General features: G+C 43.3%; 1 protein-coding gene across 9 annotated transcripts in view; it reads left to right on the plus strand.

Moving 5' to 3' along the window:
• SLC6A9 (solute carrier family 6 member 9) overlaps nucleotides 1-22,843 on the plus strand; it is a 164,810-nt gene that overhangs the window by 84,250 nt on the left and 57,717 nt on the right. Inside the window, exon 1 of one of the 9 annotated variants that reach the window (XM_088460676.1) lies at nucleotides 3,129-3,270. The exons of the other annotated variants lie outside the window; for them this stretch is intronic. Within the exon in view, the coding sequence (XP_088316802.1) occupies nucleotides 3,256-3,270 (15 nt within the window). The 5' untranslated portion in view covers nucleotides 3,129-3,255. Of the gene's footprint in view, nucleotides 1-3,128; nucleotides 3,271-22,843 lie in introns of those variants that run through there. 9 annotated transcript variants of the gene reach the window in all.

Below are 22,843 nucleotides of genomic sequence, written 5' to 3' on the forward strand. Positions count from 1 at the left end.
TGGATAGATAGATGTAAAATGTATCCATCTAATGGAAACTGAACCATTATACATGAGAATGCAGCCTGTAAATAATGTGGAACTAGTGACCTCTCTGTGGACCTGGAGTGATAGTTTTATTGTCCCTGTGGACTCTGGCAGTGATTAGTCAGCTGATCAGCGATAATTGGCATCAGTTGCAGCTGACAGCCAATAGCGAGAAGGAAGTGATGTCACAGGTTAGGTTTTATTTACGTTCCCCAGCTACCCCTGGAGACATGGGTACAATACAAATAGTACAGAGTTAAATTAAGCTAACAGTGCAACTCATGCCTACTGTACCACCTAATTACTTGCAAAACGGCAAGATGATTGGTTCGCGAGGACTCACCTGGAAACTCCCTCGTGGTGGCACGTCATGCTCAATATTAGGAGTTAGATTACCAAAAAAAAGTAAAACAAGCCACATTTGAGGGAAGAGTTTATATCACCTTAATCTACTTACATGCACACTTACTGAAGATAAGGTGTATGCTCCCGCTATATCATCCCGATATCCCCTCTCCTACTCCCATGCTTACCCCGTAGGCCGGTCCTCCTTTCCTAAGGCTCTCCCAAAGCACCATTGGGGCGCGTGCCCAGGGTTCCACTGCATGCACATTGAAGAGATGCATATATATAGCTGAAGAGTGATAAAGATGTTACCATGTTGACATTTAATGACACTAGCATAACATACATCTACAGTCTCCAAACACTTATGTTATTTCCCATACTTACTCATCACACACCACATCATGGTAAAAACAAACACACTCTACAGAAAATCATCCGATAGCAACATCACTGCATAATCCACAACCAAAACTGTATTACACTATAGAAGAAAGGAAAAAGGCAGACAGGGATGCAGAGGCCACATACAGGAAGAAAAATACACTCTGTAGAGGATACAAGTCCCAAAAAGTACTATAGTAAAGATGAATAGAAAAAAGTTAATGGTAAGGCTAATCTATATAATAAAATCAAGTGCTGATAAGAGAAATAGATAGGGTTAGAAAGAGATACAATAAGAGGGGAAAATAGAAGAGAGAGAAAAGAGTGGGAGGGAGTGTTGAAGTAAAGCCGGGCACACACAATATGATGTAGGTAACAATCCAATCTCGTTAGCGATTTCCCTTGACACCTGAACACTCCCGGACAAACAATATTGTGCATACACACGGAACGATTGTACAAACGATATAGATGGGTCGTTAACGACTATAATTACTTAACAATATATTCTATGGCCTCAAATATACTCACAATGCATCGTCTGTCTCTCCGTCGGCTGGTACAAAATGGTGGAGGGGAGTTGCCAGGAAAAGTGACGAGAAATCGTTCATCGTCCATGACATCGTTCATGGTGCATACATACGGAACGATGTGTGCCAAATCGTGAAAGACAGATCTTTCTGCATGTTCAAGAGATCAGCGACCATGATCAGCTACAGCGGGAGCGGGCATCGGCATTAACATGCCCACACACAGCACGTTTTAAACTATATGTCGTTCCAATCGGTCGAAAACTGCCATATCGTTTTCTAAAAATCGTACCTTGCGTGGGGGGCCTCTAGAGACAAAAGGTGCGAGAGAGAGAAAGCAGGCAGCATCAGGTACAATATCTAGTATAAAATAAAAGTTCTAGGCATAACTAATTATGCAATGAGAGCCTCCATTTATTGCCATTAATAGCAGCTGCCACACCGCACACTTGCCGAGGAAACTACCTGTTATGCAGTCGGGAAGCTGGTGGACCTAATCCCGACAGCCGGCTTCCCGACTGCTTTATCCCGGCGAGGGTTAAATGACAGGCGTCTACATCTAGACGCCTGTCATTTTGCCGACGTCGGGAGACCGGCGCCCGACATCCCGATAGAAGTGATGCCGAGCGCGGACAGCCACGGGGGGGGAGGGTTAGGTTTGGGGCTCCCGGGAGGGACTTAGGGTTAGGCACCCCCCTGGGAGGTTAGGGTTAGGCTAGGGGGAGGGAGGGTTAGGCACCCCTCCGGGGGACTTAGGTTTAGGCGGGGAACGAGGGGTTAGGGCTAGGCACTGGGGGGAAGGTTAGGATTAGGCATCCCTAAGGAGGGTTAGGGTTAGGGGAGGGAATTAGGTTAGTGAATACTTACCTTAGGGACGATCTGGATTTTCACCCATGTCGGGCAGCCGCTGTCGGGATTCCGGCGGTAAATCATACCGATTCCATCTACCTAAAGACAACGATTCCTCTAGTGGCAGTGCCATCACTGAAAGTTGATTTTGACACTTTAACGTACATAATAACATTGTGCACAGCCGTGGCGGAGATGGGCAGGCAGCAGACAGAAAATTTAGAGTGATCTGTACAAGGACGCATAGAGAGATTTGCCTTTGTGTCAATGCCTCATTGTGCCAGGCTCCCGGGGAGACAGTATGGATTCACTGTGGAATTATTTCAATCTCCCCCTGACTTATTATAGCTTACTGAGGGAGCCTGCGAAGGGGCGTCCTCCCCTACTCAACATGTAAATGTTGGGACGTGGCACATAGCAAGATATGGGTGGCAGGACAGATAAAAAAAATAAATAAAGGCCAAGGGGACAGACAAAAGAGAAGGGTGGGGGGGTGGATTATTCTATTTTACAAAGGTTTCATGTGCACAATAATCGTTTCCTCTGCTCTCCCCCCTTCTCCTGGCTTTAAATGTTTTGTCGTCTTCCAAGTTAGTTGAGATACCAAAAAGGAGAGGTCATAAGTTCCCTTCCTTTGTCAGGGTATGAAAGTGGGGGGCTCGGAGTTTCTGTGCCTTTCACGACAACAAGGACTGAATAGAAAGTAGAGGGAAAGTGCTGGTGAGCATGTGGATGGGGAAACGAGCCCTGAATGAGTCTCCGCTCCCCTCCTCTGCATATTTTACATCTGTGCCAGAGACTTAATAAGTTTCAAGCCGTTTGAAAGCTTGTCAGGCTGGCAGATAAACGATGTGTGCGTCTTTCACATAACATACACTTCCGCAGAGCGGTATTGTCCTGTGCGGATTTATATCAGGAACCAGTAACTTTCTCCCTCTTCTCATTCTTCGCTCATCCGCCCCTGAAATGCTGAATGTCTTCATCTCCAATCCTAGGGGCCAGCTGAGTAACGAGATTAACACAAAACGCACCTGAGGGGCTCCCCCCTTTCAGTCCTCCTCGGATTAGCTGGCCGAGAGGAATCGCTCTCGTAGGTTCCACTGATCCAGAGAAAGTGGTGATGGGGCTGTGTGTGGTAGGTAATCCCGTGCCTGAAAGTCTTGCGTTTTACGTATTTGTCTGTTGCTCTTAACGCTACACAAATTTAAATAGTCGCTAACATCTGTCGCCACACTTTACTCAATTCTTTTCTTTTGCAAGTCAGTTACTTTTGTTTCCTGTTCTATTTCATATCAGCAATTTTGTCTCATTTATCGTTTAATATTGGCTATTTTGTCTCATTTTATATTTCACATAAGTTATTATGTCTTATTTTCTATGTCACACCAGTTGTTCTGTCACATTTTCTGTCACATCAACTATTTTGTCACATTTTCCATTTAACATTGGCTATTTTGTTGCATTTTCTATTTTACATAAGTTATATCATTTTTTATTTATTATGTTATTTGTTCAATGTCACCAGTTATTTTGTTGTTTTCTATTTTACAGCAGCTATTTTGTCACATTTTATCTTTCACATTAGTGATTTTGTTTCATCTTTATTGCATAACATTTATTTTGTCTTTTATATTCCACGTCAACTATTTTGTCGCCTTTACTGTTCCATGTCAGCTATTTTGTTGCCTTTACTGTTCCACGTCATCTATTTTGTCGCCTTTTCTGTTCCACGTCAGCTATTTTGTCACCTTTTCTATTTTATATCAGCTGTTGCGTCACAAATACAAATTTGCAGCAAGAAACCTTACAGAATCAGTAACTGCTTGAAACTTTGTTACAAAATTATTTTTGTAAACCTGAACTTGGCCCATATAGTGCAGTTGCCTGTGGTGACGGTTAGTTTTATATATTTTTATTATCGTATGCAAATCTCCCGATTTTCTGTTCCTCTCACCCATATTTCCCTGTCTATCTCCTGCACTTCATTTTTGCAGACATGCCGCCTGTTAGGGACAGACAAGGATCAGCATCTTATCGAGACATTGTGGATTCCTACTATAGAAATTCTACATAGAACACTGCCCTGTATATAGAATGAAAGCTGTGTTTGGGCTATGGTTACCCCACAAGTACTGGGCTATATTAAACATTTCTTGCTTGTAAAGAACTGGACTCTAATGCGCAATCTAATGAGTGTTAAATACCCACATTGGATCCTGCTGCAGTATTATAAAATAGGTATTTGCTAATTCCATTATTTCCAAAATGTTGGCCTGCAATAAATGGCTGTTTGCTGTTAGTGCTTTAATTTAAATCTATTTAGTTTTATGCACTTTAGCAATAGGGAATTATTTGATGAATTACATTTTTAAGTAATGTTTTTGCTTACTTTTATCACTACAGCTGCTCTCTTTCTAACTGTATTCCTATATTGATCTCTTCATGAAGCTGACATCATAGAGACACAGGTTCCATAGATCAGATCAAAAAATCGCCCTATTTTGATACCAGAAGTTAATTATTTTGTGAATATGCATTTTCCTGAAGATTGCATTAATGTTGTGTTGTGATCACCGAATCCGCTGTTCTTCGTGAAGTGTGTGTTATAGCCCTGATGCAGTTTCAGGTCAATTACAGTACAGGTTGAGTCTCCCATATCCAAATATTCCGAAATACGGAATATTCCGAAATACGGAATTATTTTGGCATGACTGAGATAATGAATCCTTTGATTTTTGATAGTTTAATGTACACAGACTTTGTCTAAGGCACAAATTATTACAAATATTGTATAAAATGACCTTCAGGCTGTGTGTATAAGATGTATATGAAACATAAATGAATTTCTTTTCTGTACACAAACTTTGTTTGAGCCACAAAATTATTGAAAATATTGTATAAAATGAGCTGCAGGCTGTGTGTATAAGGTGTGTATAACACATAAATGCATTCTGTGGGTATATTTGGGTCCCATTCCCAAGATATTTCATTATGCTATGCAATTATTCCAAAATACGGAATATTCCGTTATCCAAAATACCCCTGGTCACAAGCATTTTGGATATGGGAGACTCAACCTGTACTTAATAATGGGCATGGTAACGCCTGTATACATAATTGGGCAATGTTGTTGTATCAGAAATTAAATACCCTTACCACTGATGCCAAATATATGACCCTATTTATGTACAACTGCCCCTGTGCCTCTTGTTAGTCACATCATCTAGTATTTAAATAATTAGGAGTTAATTAGCCTTTTAAGAGATCAGTTTGAATTTTATTGAGAAATGCATATCGCCTGTCACTGATAATTTTTAAGGGTATATTTACTAAAGTGGAGATAATCTTCCAGAAGATGCTAGATAAATGTTAAGTAGAATCTGATTGGTTGCTATGGGCAACATCTCCACTTCTAAAAATCCTGCACTTTAGTACCCCTTAGGGGTCTATTTACTAAGCAGTGTTAGGAGACAGATTGAAAAGTGATAAGAAAGTGATAAGGTGCCAGCCAATAAGCTCCCAACTGTCATCTCACAGGCTGTGTTTGAAAAATGACAGTTGGGATCTGATTGGCTGGCACCTTATCATTTCTCACTCTGTCTCCTAACACTGCTTAGTAAATAGATCCCTTAGTGTCTAACAAGACGGGTGTCCGCATAGGCCTGTGCGTGGTAGGAATGGTTTCCTATGATTGTCGTGTTTAGGATTGTCACCAGGGGTCTTGGCTATCTCATACCCCTTAGTGAGAAGTTACATATTTTTTAATATTTTGGTTCCTGGTATTTATCCATTTGAGAACAAGCCCCTAAATAGTGCGTGCTATCCTTAGTACAAGTGGTATTGTGGAGCTTGCATGTGTGTAATAATTGTCTTTGGATACAGACTTCTGTCGGAACTGTAGTAAAGTGTTTTAGTGTCGGCTTGAAGTTCTATGTACAGAATAGACTCGTGAGGTCAAGACACTGACAATGGGACAATACAATACATGCCTTTTAAGGCTCAGTGAAATAATCCTGTGCCTCCCATATAGGAATGCTGTATGGAATATGCTAAGTATTGACAGCTCACCCAACCCCGGTCATGTAATAGCCCGGCTGTATACTATTTGTTAGCAATAACCTTTAAATGAGACATCTCTCAGATATGGGAGTACTCGTGTTTTTCAGATGAGATAAAGGGCTTTACTGCTGATATGTTTTTAGTCACCGTCCCTGTTCCTTACACTGGCTACTTACCTCAAACTAATTTTTCACATTTTATTTTGTATCAGCCATGGGAGACAGTGTATTTCATTCTAGGGCCCCCCATATACATTCTATAACCTCTGTTCCATATTTATGTTCATTTAACATTCCCTTTGGGTATTTAATTTATTTTTGGTCCTTAAAATTCCAGACCAGTGATAGACAACACTTGAGAAGGCGCAGGTGCCCTGTAAGTTTGGAAAGTGCTGCTATTAGCCTAAAGGTGCATACACACACAACGATTTTTTTGAACGATTATCGTTAACGATATCGTTTATCGTTCAGTCGTTGAAAAAATCGTTCACTTTCTGAGTTAAAACAATGAACGATTATCGTTCATGTTTGTAGTTCAGTCAGACTGACCAACTCAACGATTTTCAGTAAGGTAATATGCAGAAATCGTTTGTAGTTCAAAAAAATCGTTCATTACACTTTCAAAAATCTGACAGATAATCGTTCAGAAAATCGTTGGTAACAAAATCGTTGTGTGTGTATGCAGCTAATATCAGCCATAGGTTAAAACAATACATATAACTAAAGAGACCTCTATCTGTTATAACATAGCAGGAATTTCCAGCAAGTGTTATAACAAACAAATCAGAGGTAAAGGTTTGGAGGACCGCTTGTGGCCCATCGCTACAATAGTGTGATGAAGCCTGCTATTAGCTTGATTGTTATTGTACATTTTCCTCTTTATGCTTCATTTTACAATGTTAAAGCAAACACACATTTTGAGCACAAGTGCTCTGCATTCATAGATTGTATAAGAGCTGGGATTTGGCGCAGGGTGATAGGCAGCGAGACGGCGATGTTGCTCCAGGTCCTGCATTGGCGAAGGGAACATTTGGACTCGCTACTTGCTGTTTGGGTTGCAATGGAAGCTTGTTATGTGCTTACTTCAGGCTAAGTGCTCCTGAATGAGAGGGACATCTGTGTGCTCTGCGCAGATCACCCCTTTCTCTCTCTCTCTCTCTCTCTCTCTCTGGCTGTAAATATCGCCCTACCAATGGTTGTACCCAGTGCTATAAATACTCAAGGTTTACTCAGGAGGCCAAACATTATACCAAACACTGTGCCCTCGGCGCAGAACGCACTGGTCTGAAAGAAAAATCACTCAGTGCCCCAATTTACATGCGTGGATAACACATTTCTTTAGTAGGATTATATTCAGTGTAGATACATTTTTTAAGATAAATAGATTCTAACTTTAGTGAGGGAGACACTTTTGGTTCATAAAATCATTTTTTATGATTGTTTGGCCATTAGAGGACAGTGTTCCATTGATGTCTACAGATCTCTCCTGTAATTCCAGAGAAGCCTCTTGGTGGAAGGGGTCGTCCACACAAGGGTTTCCTCTGGGATTGTCACAGTGACAGCACCTTGGAGGAGCTTACTGACTGCTTTTAGGTGAAAAGTTTGCTCAGAACTGCAGCCACCAATCAGAAATGGACTTTTATTTGTCTCGTGTAAGTTAGACAAGAAATGGAGTGTCTGGTGCATAGAACAGGTGGTGTTACCCATGGCAACCACTTACAGTGTAAGGACCATCTTCTATCCCAGTTTAGAATACACAGACAAGGGTCTGATTTGCTGCTTTGCACCAATTTTTCCGTTGCATCCGATTCCGTAAATATCCTTCGTTATTGTGTGTTCTGCAGGAGCAGAGTTGAAGCGTTTTGTGTTTTTTACCATGGAAATACAAAACAATGACAGCACCGCAAAGGGGTTTTCCATCTTCATCCGACTTTGATTTATTGACTGGCATACGCCCTTCTGCAATGTCTACAATATACGCTGCTTTGGCACTTGGCTTTTTAGTCATGACTTAATATCATTAGACCAAGTTATTTATTTTCTATGCTCTTGGATGCGACACTAAGCTGTACACTGGATACTGTAGAAAGAACATCCGAGCTGTGTCCTAGTCATGGACAACAAGTCTAAACAACGCTCCCTGATTACATAAACACATGGCTGAAAGGCACACATGGTAAAAGTGACGAGAGGGTGCGCAGAAGCCGATTTTTTTCTTTACTGTCATGCAAGTACTCAGTTGTGGTGTGAATAAGTCCTGAAGGCTCAATGTAGACTAATAGGGCATAGTACTCCTGTCCTGGGAGTACCTGCCCCTACTGGCACTGCACTGATTCTCTCCGAATGCTGACTAGTTGGGATATAAACTGCACTGTGTTATACGGGTCCCAGTACACCATTGATAATTCATAGACTAGAAATCCCATTCAGTAATCCTGTAGGTCCACCCACTGTCTGTTATCAGCCCTGCTGCCGACCATAGATAACAATCCTTGATAGTTCTTGGCTGGGGGATTCACTGTAAATGTATTATGCTCCTTGGAGGGTTGCCCTGCACTGCGGTCCCAGGAGGCTGAGAGAACCTCCCTAATGCAGCTCGTTCTGTGATAGGCAACCTAATACAATGTGTGGGTATGAACCACAGGTTCCTCATAGTGATTAATACATCAGTCTTCAGAAGCCCAGTTACACTGATCAAGGGAGGATGTCCTATCGCCATGGGGATACGAAGCCTAACACATGAAACAGGCAGGAATCCGTGTACAGTAACCCGCCAGACCTGCCGCACTCTACTCACCGGCATCTGCCAATCACAATAAGACAGGCAAACCCAATACAAAAAGCAGGTGATCTCCAATCTGAAATCGAGGAATATTAACTTGGGATGGGCAAAATAATATAGTCATAAACCAGTGTGTTTTATAGTCACGTATGAATACGTCAACACAGCAAAATATTAAACACAAATAGTGTGTAAGAAAAAACTTGAGCATTTTTCTGTTACATTTTATTTGTTTTTAATATTGTGCTGCTTCAACGTATTATGGTGATTCTAAGGACACCTCACATAAAGGACTGAATTCTATACTTATTAAACAAAAACTACATTTTAGAATCTTTAGGCATGTAATGATTATCCTAGTGAATTTGGATATATTCATTGTGACCATCCCGGTGTGCCCGGGTGACTCTCCTTTGTTATGGTGACTCTCTTTTGTTCTTAGGTGCACCATCACTCATAACATGAGGAACGTCAATTTATTTGGAAGTTTATGGTTCAGAAATATGAAAACAAAATCTGCCCCTAAAAAAATAAAATTAGGTATTTCCCTAGTAAATGTTAGAGCCATTCGTTACTAAGGAGTTGCACAGTCTCTGGGTACAGAACAGGGGCGTTGGAAGTGACCATTTGAAGGCCACAGGTATTTATAAAGAGCATGGAACTGCTAGGTGACTGCAAATATTCTTTTAGTTCCAATAGTAGGAATGACAAGTCCTATAACACACAGCTAGCTGTGATCGCTGCAGTAATGATGTAACACAATTTTCAAATTGCACCTGTGTTGTAGAACCTTTTTGTGTGTCAACAGATCTCAGCATTCCCACAGTCTCTTGTGTTACTTGTCCAAGGGAAAGCATACAAAGTGTTACGCACCTCTATACGTGTTGGAGATCTATGGAGCTAGACAGTAAATCTTAGGTCGGGCTAATATGCTCGTCTTTAGCAGTGAAAAGAAGCCGCTGGTCTCAATGCCGACGCTGGAATCCTGGCAAGGGAGTTAAGATAGGCATCGAAATTCCGACACCTATCTTAATCCTGACGCCAGAATCCAAGAGGATGCCAGCCTGAACAAAGGTAAGCCAGGCCGCCCTTAGTGTTAGCCACGGGGGAGAGGGTTAGGTTTACCAACCATCAGGATGCCGCTGTCTGTATTCTGACAAGAGGCATCCCGACAGCTGGCATTACATACCAATTCCTGAAAAATGAGCTGTTCGTCCGTACCTATATGTAAGCTTGCGAGCAGGGCCTTAACCCCTGTCTGCTATTCAGTAGCGGAGAAAGGAGATCGCACAGAAGTCACAAGAATAATATACTATTTTGTTGCTACAGCCCGTTAGTGGATAAATTGGTTTATAATGTAACTTTTGCAGGCGAGGTGCTCCTTAGAATAATGTACGTTACATGTCAAAAGAAAGAAAATATCCTAATTTGGCGATTATTCTGATATGGTTGCTTGTGCGTGCCCATTATTAGAATACTTTCCTACTATTTATATCTGTTATTCCCCAGTTTCAGTTTTTATTGTTTTGTTCACAATTCTAAAGTGCAACGGAATATGTTAGCGCTATATGAATGAATGTTAATAATAATAATAAATTCTAATATATCAGAATTTAAAGTTGTAAAAGCCTGACACTTTAACATATGTCCACTTAATTAATTGAAGAGCGTGATAAATGTCTCCGTAGAAAACCGTTATTCGAAAATGGGAGAAATTACTGCAATATTAAAGTCATATAATATATTTCATTTTCCTTTCCAGAATTCCTCTTTCCCCGTCCTGCCCATTGTCTGTGTAGGAACATGTGTGTCAGATATAACTCTTTTTCTTTTGTGCCAGGGGGCAATTCAGGTTGCCGTGGGACCGGCGAGTCGATGAAACTTCCGCCTTTGTTACGCCCCAGTGAATGGCGCAGCGGAAGGATCCCCCCCCCACACACACACACACTAACTGTCAGAGTTCGGAGATGAGCTTCTCATCCGTAAATCATTGGTGTTAGGAGAATTTGTCCAATGATCTTCAGACTGCCCACATCGGCGATGAATTTCATTAATTTCAAACAAACCAGCCAAAAGGCATGTGGGGACCACTGGCGGAATGAGGGCTTTGTGAATAGAGGCCACGAATTAGCATTTGAAAAAAGGAGAAGCTCTTCCGACAGCGTGAGATTCTCCCTAAATATATCATAAACCATCCGAGTGTCCTTTCCTCCCAAACACAACCGCACAACACCGTTACTGTTCTGAAGGAGACGCTTCAGTCCGTACATTTGTATAAAGTAATGTCAAGTATTAATCTTTGCTGTAACCAGTGTTGCAGTTAATTGGTGGTTATTATTTTTATTATTATTATTATTTTCTGAAAACAATCTTCAATATAGTATTTTTTAATACATTGTGGAAGATAAAAGAACCACGGCCACCATAAATTCCCCAATAGTTCCCCCAGCAGCCCCCAACTGAGCTGCTAGGGTTTGAATTTCTAAGCGGAGCTATATGTATTGGTTACAATTATGTACAAACCCTGTTCCCAGAAATACAGGCATTGTGGAAGGTGGTTGCTGCTTGAACTGTTCTGCTGGGCATTATCCCGCCCATTGGCCACCAGGTTCACCCTTATTCTGCAGAGCTGTCTGATGCGGTGGCCTATGTGTTCTTTGCTGTCTCGGTGTTGAGCAGGAGATGTGTGACGGGACTGGAGAGCTGCTGCCGCTCTCACAGGCCGCATATACACTTTGTCACCTATCTGCACAACTCAATTTAAGGTCTGCTCTATTTGGCGGACTTCCATATGGAATCTGGGATTAAGTTTAGCAGTTTTTGTAACCATACCTAAAGATTAGCAGGATAGAAAGAAGCCCAGTCTGCAGACACTTTACCACCAGCTTGTCATTTATTTAAACGTTTATCTTTTTCTCCTAAATTACTGTTCAGTGTATCTTAATTTATGTCATAAATTAGTCATTAGACTGAGGAGATATCAGGGCTTGTCTGTATTACATGTGTCCTGATAGTGAGGGGACACTGACACTGTCTGTATTACATGTGTCCTGATCGTGAGGGGACACTGACACTGTCTGTATTACATGTGTCCTGATAGTGAGCAGATACTGACACTGTCTGTATTACATGTGTCCTGATCGTGAGGGGACATCAGGACTGTCTGTATTACATGTGTCCTGATAGTGAGCGGACACTGACACTGTCTGTATTACATGTGTCCTGAGAGTGAGGGGACACTGACACTGTCTGTATTACATGTGTCCTGATAGTGAGCAGATACTGACACTGTCTGTATTACATGTGTCCTGATAGTGAGCGGATACTGACACTGTCTGTATTACATGTGTCCTGATAGTTAGCGGATACTGACACTGTCTGTATTACATGTGTCCTGATAGTGAGCAGATACTGACGCTGTCTGTATTACATGTGTCCTGATCGTGAGGGGACACTGGGACAGTCTGTATTACATGTGTCCTGATAGTGAGGGGACATCAGGGCTGTCTGTATTACATGTGTCATGATAGTGAGGGGACATCAGGGCTGTCTGTATTACATGTGTCCTGAGAGTGAGGGGACACTGACACTGTCTGTATTACATGTGTCCTGATAGTGAGCAGATACTGACACTGTCTGTATTACATGTGTCCTGATAGTGAGCGGATACTGACACTGTCTGTATTACATGTGTCCTGATAGTGAGCGGATACTGACACTGTCTGTATTACATGTGTCCTGATAGTGAGCAGATACTGACACTGTCTGTATTACATGTGTCCTGATCGTGAGGGGACACTGGGACTGTCTGTATTACATGTGTCCTGATAGTGAGGGGACAACAGGACTGTCTGTATTACATGTGTCATGATAGTGAGGGGACATCAGGGCTGTCTGTATTACACATTTCCTGATCATGATGGGACACTGACACTGTCTGTATTACATGTGTCCTGATAGTGAGCGGATACTGACACTGTCTGTATTACATGTGTCCTGATAGTGAGCGGATACTGACACTGTCTGTATTACATGTGTCCTGATAGTGAGCGGACACTGACACTGTCTGTATTACATGTGTCCTGATAGTGAGCAGATACTGACACTGTCTGTATTACATGTGTCCTGATCTTGAGGGGACACTGGGACAGTCTGTATTACATGTGTCCTGATAGTGAGGGGACATCAGGGCTGTCTGTATTACATGTGTCCTGAGAGTGAGGGGACAACAGGACTGTCTGTATTACATGTGTCATGATAGTGAGGGGACATCAGGGCTGTCTGTATTACATGTGTCCTGAGAGTGAGGGGACAACAGGACTGTCTGTATTACATGTGTCATGAGATTGAGAGGACATCAGGACTGTCTGTATTACATGTGTCCTGAGAGTGAGGGGACATCAGGACTGTCTGTATTACATGTATCCTGAGAGTGAGGGGACAGCAGCACGGTCTGTATTACACGTGTCCTGAAAGTGACATCAGGGCTGTCTGTATTACATGTGTCCTGATTTTGGGGGGACACTGGGACTGTCTGTATTACATGTGTCCTGAGAGTGAGGGGACAGCAGGACTGTCTGTATTACACATGTTCTGATAGTGAGAGGGCACTGAGGCTCTCTGTATTACATGAGGGACTTTTGTGTGTTTGAAGGTTTATACTACATTGGATTGAACGGAGTAACCTTAGGTATGTGCTTTTCTGTAAAAGTGTGAGTAGCTTCCCATTAGAAGTGTATAATGAGATCTGATCTTTGCACCCTCTACACCACTTTATCTTAAACATTTTCACCACTTTATCTTATTTATCTGCACCTCTTTATCTTATTTATCTGCACCCCTTTATCTTATTTATCTGCACCTCTTTATCTTATTTATCTGCACCTCTTTATCTTATTTATCTGCACCTCTTTAAGACTAAGGGGTCTATGTACTAAGCAGTGATAAGTGCCAGAGTGAAAAGTGATAAGTCTGTGATAAGTGGCAGCCAATCAGCTCAAAACTGCCATCTCACAGGCTGTGTTTGAAAAATGACAGTTGGGAGCTGATTGGCTGGCACTTATCACAGACTTATCACTTTTCACTCTGGCACTTATCACTGCTTAGTACATAGACCCCTAAGGCCTGTATTCAATTAGTTTCGCACCCGTGATACTTTTCCACCTGCCGCATGTTTCACCTACATCGCGTGTTTTGGCCTTGGAAACCTATTGGGCACGCCCCCGCTATTCGCTGTATTCAATCCCAAAGGACGCGAAAACGCGTCCCGGCGATACTCAAACAGGTGAAAAGTGCTGACAAAAATGGGGAAATCAGCCTGACACCCTCCAAAAGATGCACTAACATTGGGGATCAGTATAGGTGCCCCCGATTAGCCCCACTGGAGCTATTTGGGGTACTTAAGTGCTTTCAATTGCCTCTATATAGCGTCTTTGCACAGGTGGTGAAGAATAGCATTAAGCAGTATTTATTCGTGAATATAAGTAGTCCTGTCAAATTTGGGGTACTTTGAAAATGGGTGCAAGCATTGTTTAAAATCGCTAAAGTGAAGTTTTAAGTGCCGCCAAAAACGCACCTTCAGCAAGCACCTGCAATTAAAAAAAAACACCTCCCCCATACTTGCCGGCCCCCCAAATGTCTATTTCGCTACTTTTTCTGTGTGTACCCCCAATTTGTACTTTTTCGCCCCCATTTTTAAAGTAATTTTTTGGGGTGTTCCTTTTTTTTTTTTACGCAGTTATCCTTTGGGGGTCTGTCCCAAGGGTGCAGATTGGTTTCCGCACTTTTGCACCCAAAAAACGCAAATCTGCACTTTTTTCCGCCTGCTATTCATAGGCAAAATTTTTTTGCCTATTACATTGCATTGACTTTCCGCGGACACTAAAAGTCTACGGTGAAAAGTTTCCGCCTGGCGAAATGACGTCATCCGCAATACTTTTTTGTGGATTCTAACTTTTCGCCGGCAATTGAATACGGGCCTAAATAATCTCACCCCAAAAAATAAACTAACTGCCAATTTTGCCCAGTCTGAACACCGCAGGGAACGCTCACTGTTCACCTAACTCCTTGCATCGGATGGAGCAAACCCAAAGACATGAGACTAGGTTGGAGAGCGCAGGGCTGGAGCCACTATGGGTATATGATGGGCAGGGCTAGCGGGGCATGTGCCTGGGTACCGTAGGACAGGCGGTGCGGGGGAGGGGGGGTGCCGCCGGCCACGGTGCGTACCGTCCCGTCCTAGTTAGGCAGTGTAGTGCTGACCGCAGTGTGTGCGGCCAGCGCTACATGTTTACACAGGACCGGCGCTAGGCTTCCCTGCACCCAGCGCCGGTCCTGTGCTGCACAGCCGAGCCCCTTCCCTCCCCCTGAGTGCTTACCCTATAGCGCCAGGAGGAGGGTGGGAGATGGGCTCAGGCTGTGCAGTTTAGCACACAAATCGGCGCCAGCACGGCAGCGATGTGTGTGTTAACCAGCAGCCAATGAGAGTCAGACAGACTCTCATTGGCTGCTGCTGCACACACATCTCTGCCGCTCGACGGCGATGTGTGTGTTAACCAGCAGCCAATGAGGGTCAGACAGACTCTCATTGACTGCTGCGGCGCCCACTGCAAGAGCCGGGCTGGAGCTCACTTATGAGCTCCGCCTTCTGGCTCATGCAGTGGGTAATGGGAGAGACGTCATGACCACCATTACTGGGGGAGTGCACTACTGGGGACTACATCTGGGGGCACTGCATCGGGAGGGGGAACCTCTACTCGGGACTACTACTGGGGGGGGGGGAACTACTACTGGGGGCACTATATAAGGGGCTTACTATTAGGGGACCACTACTGGGGGCACTAAATAGGGAGGACCACTACAGGGGGCACTGGATAGGGGGGATCACTACTGGGGGCCTGCATAAGGGGGACTACTACTGGGGGCACTGCATGGTGGGGGGGACTACTGCTGCGAGCACTATATAAGGGGCTTACTACTAGGGGACCACTACTGGGGGCAGAAAATAGGGAGGACCACTACAGGGGGCGCTTTATAAGGGCACTGGATAGGGGGGATCACTACTGGGGGCCTGCATACCACGTAAAACCACTCCATTGTACTAACATGGTTATAAAATATAAATAAAAAGCATACACAATTGCTAAATAGATTTTTATGGAAACCCAAATCCTCTAATCCTCATATATCAAGCTATTAATAATCAAATTCTTCTTGTACTCCAAGGTGACCTTTTCCTTGTAATCCAATCTACTTGCCTATGGGAATTTGTAATCCAACTGGAAATCCTGTGTACCACAAGAAAATACTTTAATCCAACTTGAATTCTCCACGTATTCCATGTGGTCTTCCTCTTGTTCTCCAAGAAAATTGTGGAAAGTGCGGTGACATGTTTTGAAGGTCCTGGAATGGAGCAAGCAGTGTCCGACCATGCTCATAAGGCAAACACATAGGGCTCATGCTGAGTTGGATGTAATTTATGTTTAATTAAAACGTAACTCGTGTCCCACAAAAAGGTGCATTTTGCCTATTATGCAGAGCTGGCCGTATATACATCCAATACTGCATAGTTGGCATATGTGCCTGGGTTATACCAGGAGAGAACAGTAGTATATGTGCCTGGGTTACACCAGGAGAGAACAGTAGTGTATGTGCCTGGGTTACACCAGGAGAGAACAGTAGTATGTGTGTCTGGGTTACACCGGGAGAGAACAGTAGTATATGTGCCTCGGTTACACCAGGAGAGAACAGTAGTATATGTGCCTGGGTTACACCAGGAGAGAACAGTAGTATATGTGCCTGGGTTACACCAGGAGAGAGCAGTAGTATATGTGCCTGGGTTACACCAAGAGAAAACAGTAGTATATGTGCCTGGATTACACCAGGAGAGAACAGTAGTATATGTGCCCGGGTTACATCAGGAGAGAGCAGTAGTATATGTGCCTGGGTTATACCAGGAGAGAGCAGTAGTATATGTGCCTGGGTTATACCAGGAGAGAACAGTAGTATATGTGCCTGGGTTACACCAGGAGAGAACAGTAGTTTATGTGCCTGGGTTACACCAGGAGAGAACAGTAGTATATGTGCCTGGGTTACACCAGGAGAGAGCAGTAGTATACGTGCCTGGGTTATACCAGGAGAGAACAGTAGTATATGTGCCTGGGTTACACCATGAGAGAACAGTAGTATATGTGCCTGGATTACACCAGGAGAGAACAGTAGTATATGTGCCTGGGTTACACCAGGAGAGAGCAGTAGTATATGTGTCTGGGTTACACCAGAAGAGAACAGTAGTATATGTGCCTCGGTTACACCAGAAGAGAACAGTAGTATATGTGCCTGGGTTACACCAGGAGAGAACAGTAGTATATGTGCCTGGGTTACACCAGGAGAGAACAGTAGTATATGTGCCTGGGTTACACCAGGAGAGAACAGTAGTATATGTGCCTGGATTATTCCAGGAGAGAACAGTAGTATATGTGCCTGGGTTACACCAGGAGAGAGCAGTAGTATATGTGCCTGGGTTACACCAGGAGAGAGCAGTAGTATACGTGCCTGGGTTATACCAGGAGAGAACAGTAGTATATGTGCCTCGGTTACACCAGGAGAGAACAGTAGTATATGTGCCTGGGTTACACCAGGAGAGAACAGTAGTATATGTGCCTGGGTTACACCAGGAGAGAGCAGTAGTATATGTGCCTGGGTTACACCAGAAGAGAACAGTAGTATATGTGCCTCGGTTACACCAGAAGAGAACAGTAGTATATGTGCCTGGGTTACACCAGGAGAGAACAGTAGTATATGTGCCTGGGTTACACCAGGAGAGAACAGTAGTATATGTGCCTGGGTTACACCAGGAGAGAACAGTAGTATATGTGCCTGGATTATTCCAGGAGAGAACAGTAGTATATGTGCCTGGGTTACACCAGGAGAGAGCAGTAGTATATGTGTCTGGGTTACACCAGAAGAGAACAGTAGTATATGTGCCTCGGTTACACCAGAAGAGAACAGTAGTATATGTGTCTGGGTTACACCAGGAGAGAACAGTAGTATATGTGCCTGGGTTACACCAGGAGAGAACAGTAGTATATGTGCCTGGGTTACACCAGGAGAGAACAGTAGTATATGTGCCTGGGTTACACCAGGAGAGAACAGTAGTATATGTGCCTGGGTTACACCAGGAGAGAACAGTAGTATATGTGCCTGGGTTAAACCAGGAGAGAACAGTAGTATATGTGCCTGGGTTACATCAGGAGAGAACAGTAGTATATGTGCCTGGGTTATACCAGGAGAGAACAGTAGTATATGTGCCTGGGTTACACCAGGAGAGAACAGTAGTATATGTGCCTAGGTTACACCAGGAGAGAACAGTAGTATATGTGCCTGGGTTATACCAGGAGAGAACAGTAGTATATGTGCCTGGGTTACACCAGGAGAGAACAGTAGTATATGTGCCTGGGTTACACCAGGAGAGAGCAGTAGTATATGTGCCTGGGTTACACCAGGAGAGAGCAGTAGTATATGTGCCTGGGTTATACCCAGTGCCAGATTAAGGCCCACATGGGCCTGGAGCTGAAATGTATGAATGGCCTATTGTGTATACCGCAAGAGGTGGGTCCAGAGGTGGGGGATGACTAGTGATTTCGGGTTGTATCCAGTATTGTGGGGGTGTTGTCTGCACAGCAGGTGTGGCCTGTGTGGTGTGGTGTGACTAGACCCTACCTTTAAAAAGTTCAATATCTCTTCCCTCTTCGCTTATATCAATAGTGTAATGTGAGAGTCTATGAATGAACAGAGGAAACCCCTCCTTGTTAAAGTGGCACAGTGATGAAGTAAATCTGAAAATGTCTCTATTAAAGAGCACAGGGGTCACTTAGTGATGTCATGAATTTTTCTCTGTCTCTATAAAAATATCTTATCCTATTAGTAGTTATACTGAGAAGATCTTAGATCTAGACACCGTTCCCATTGTTCATTCTTTGTTTGATAGATTATATATATATATATATATTAAAATCTTGTCAGTGCGTAAATACCAGTGAGCTTTGGCCTGGTAAATCACTGACGCCTCAGGAGGATAGTCACGTAGCCAAGTTACCTTCACAGAGCAGTGGCTGTGTTCACTGGTCGGACACGGCTACTTCAGTGAGTGGTGGTGTGGTGGCACCTATGTGAAGTCACACACAGAGACATATCAACGGTTAATGGCACACAGGGCAAAGAATATCATGGGGCACCTGGAAAGCTGTACACGGGGCAAAGAAAAATTATGGGACACCTTGAAATCTGTTTTATAAAATTCTATCTGAATTCTTATGTTGGCGCTAAAACACACACTAGAAACAGCAATTAGGGACAATATTCTGTTATCTTTAATATTTACAATCAGTTAAATAAAAGACATATTGGTGCACAAACAAAACAAAATGAGAATAAAAAAAACTGTTTGCTTTCCTGCACTCTAAATAATTCAGTGTGATGGAATAGCTTTTTTGGGGTTACCTGTCTCAATGATTCATTGTATTATTATTTCTCACAGTTCTCTTTGCAGGACTTTTTATGGGGGGTGGGGGTAGTTTAAAGAGGGAGCTATCAGCAGGGGTCATGCTTGTGCTGTGTGCAACACTGCACATACCCTGGCCTGCCATCAAATGATATTACATAATAGAGCCTTAATTTAGGGGGAAAAGGGGTCTGTCTCTTAAACAGTAAATCTCACAGTATAAACTAATGGTAGTTGATTGCACCCTCTACTGCTGTGTATACAGTATATATTTTTTTGTAGTCAAACTTGGCATCAGGGGATGAATTGGTGCTTCATGACAAAAACTTACTGCAACTCCACAGCAGCTTCTAATAGGGTGGGTTAAAAAGTCTAGAACATAGGATTTGCTAACTTAACATACTGAAACTCATAATATAACTTAACATAAGCAAATTTTTCACTGTATGCACACATATATATATATACATGCCTGATGTACAGTTCTGACGAAAAGGTCTGCGGACCTTGAAACGTTGACAAATCTCTGTACTGAAATTCAACATGTTATAAGTATATTATACCTTTTTTTTATTCTACAAGGGAGTGCCTCCTCTGTTTTGTTCTATCCCTGGGGGTTCTTATACCTTTCATAGGAAGAGCATTGGACTATATATATATATATATATATATATATATATATATATATATATATATATATATATATATATAAAATTAGATATTAGTTAGATAAATAGATATAATTAGATATAGATATGTGTATATATGGGTTCGGTATGGGATGCCGGTGGTCAGAATAACGACAGCGGCATCCCGACAGTCAGAATCCCGACGCCTGCAGGTAAGTACCCTAACCCCTAACTCCTCCCCAGCAGCCTAACATTAACCCTCCCCCTAGTGCCTAACCCCTGCCCTAACTCCAAGCCTAACAATGTCGGGATGTCAGCGGCCAGCTTCCTGGCATCCCAACTGCCGAGATCCCAACTACATACTGAAAAAAAATGAAAAAATTATATATATATATATATATATACACTGTAGATAGATAGATAACAGCTGGAGGCCTGTAGTTGCCCACTCCTGCTGTCAATAGTAAAATATAGATATGAGATAGATAGATAGATTTAAGCTAAATATAAGATAGATAGATGAATAGATATGAGATATATAGATATGAGATAGATAGGGAATCAGTATGGTTCAAATCCTGACAGCAGCAGCCTGACACAGGAGGAAAACCCGATCATCCTAAGATAAGTACTAACTAACCTTATTCCCCCCCAAACCCTAACCCTCCCTTAGGGGTGCCTAACCCTAACCTCCCCCCCCAAATGCCTAACCCTAACCCCCTCTAAGTGCCTAAACCTAACCCCCCCTTCCCCGCAGCCTAAACTTAAGTCCCCCGGGGGGTGCCTAACCCTAACCTCCCCCCGGGGGTGCCTAACCCTAACCCCCCCTTCCCCTAGCCTAACCCTAACCTCCGGAGAGAACAGTAGTATATGTACCTGGGTTACACTAGGAGGGAACAGTAGTATATGTGCCTGGGTTACATCAGGAGAGAACAGTAGTATATGTGCCTGGGTTACATCAGGAGAGAACAGTAGTATATGTGCCTGGGTTACATCAGGAGAGAACAGTAGTATATGTGCCTGGGTTACACTAGGAGAGAACAGTAGTATATGTACCTGGGTTACACTAGGAGAGAACAGTAGTATATGTGCCTGGGTTACATCAGGAGAGAACAGTAGTATATGTGCCTGGGTTACATCAGGAGAGAACAGTAGTATATGTGCCTGGCTTACACCAGGAGAGAACAGTAGTATATGTGCTTCGGTTACACCAGGAGAGAACAGTAGTATATGTGCCTGGGTTACACCAGGAGAGAACAGTAGTATATGTGTCTGGGTTACACCAGGAGAGAACAGTAGTATATGTGCCTGGGTTATACCAGGAGAGAACAGTAGTATATGTGCCTGGGTTACACCAGGAGAGAACAGTAGTATATGTGCCTGGGTTACATCAGGAGAGAACAGTAGCATATGTGTCTGGGTTACACCAGGAGAGAACAGTAGTATATGTGCCTGGGTTACACCAGGAGAGAACAGTAGTATATGTGTCTGGGTTACACCAGGAGAGAACAGTAGTATATGTGCCTGGGTTACACCAGGAGAGAACAGTAGTATATGTGCCTGGGTTACACCAGGAGAGAACAGTAGTATATGTGCCTGGGTTACACCAGGAGAGAACAGTAGTATATGTGCCTGGGTTACACCAGGAGAGAACAGTAGTATATGTGCCTGGGTTACACCAGGAGAGAACAGTAATATATGTGCCTGGGTTACACCAGGAGAGAACAGTAGTATATGTGCCTGGGTTACACCAGGAGAGAACAGTAGTATATGTGCCTGGGTTACTTCAGGAGAGAACAGTAGTATATGTGCCTGGGTTACACCAGGAGAGAACAGTAATATATGTGCCTGGGTTACACCAGGAGAGAACAGTAGTATATGTGCCTGGGTTACACCAGGAGAGAACAGTAGTATATGTGCCAGTAGTATATGTGCCTGGGTTATACCAGGAGAGAACAGTAGTATATGTGCCTGGGTTACACCAGGAGAGAACAGTAGTATATGTGCCTGGGTTACACCAGGAGAGAACAGTAGTATATGTGCCTGGGTTACACCAGGAGAGAACAGTAGTATATGTGCCTGGGTTACACCAGGAGAGAACAGTAATATATGTGCCTGGGTTACACCAGGAGAGAACAGTAGTATATGTGCCTGGGTTACACCAGGAGAGAACAGTAGTATATGTGCCTGGGTTATACCAGGAGAGAACAGTAGTATATGTGCCTGGGTTACACCAGGAGAGAACAGTAGTATATGTGCCTGGGTTACACCAGGAGAGAACAGTAGTATATGTGCCTGGGTTACACTTGGAGGGAACAGTAGTATATGTGCCTGGGTTACACCAGGAGGGAACAGTAGTATATGTGCCTGGGTTACACCAGGAGAGAACAGTAGTATATGTGCCTGGGTTACACCAGGAGAGAACAGTAGTATATGTGCCTGGGTTACACCAGGAGAGAACAGTAGTATATGTGCCTGGGTTACACCAGGAGAGAACAGTAATATATGTGCCTGGGTTACACCAGGAGAGAACAGTAGTATATGTGCCTGGGTTACACCAGGAGAGAACAGTAGTATATGTGCCTGGGTTACACCAGGAGAGAACAGTAGTATATGTGCCCGGGTTACACCAGGAGAGAACAGTAGTATATGTGCCTGGGTTACACCAGGAGAGAACAGTAGTATATGTGCCTGGGTTACACCAGGAGAGAACAGTAGTATATGTGCCTGGGTTACAC

The sequence above is a fragment of the Taudactylus pleione genome, unplaced genomic scaffold (genome assembly GCF_031769625.1).
Source record: "Taudactylus pleione unplaced genomic scaffold, aTauple2 ptg000969l, whole genome shotgun sequence".
Lineage (NCBI taxonomy): Eukaryota > Metazoa > Chordata > Amphibia > Anura > Myobatrachidae > Taudactylus > Taudactylus pleione.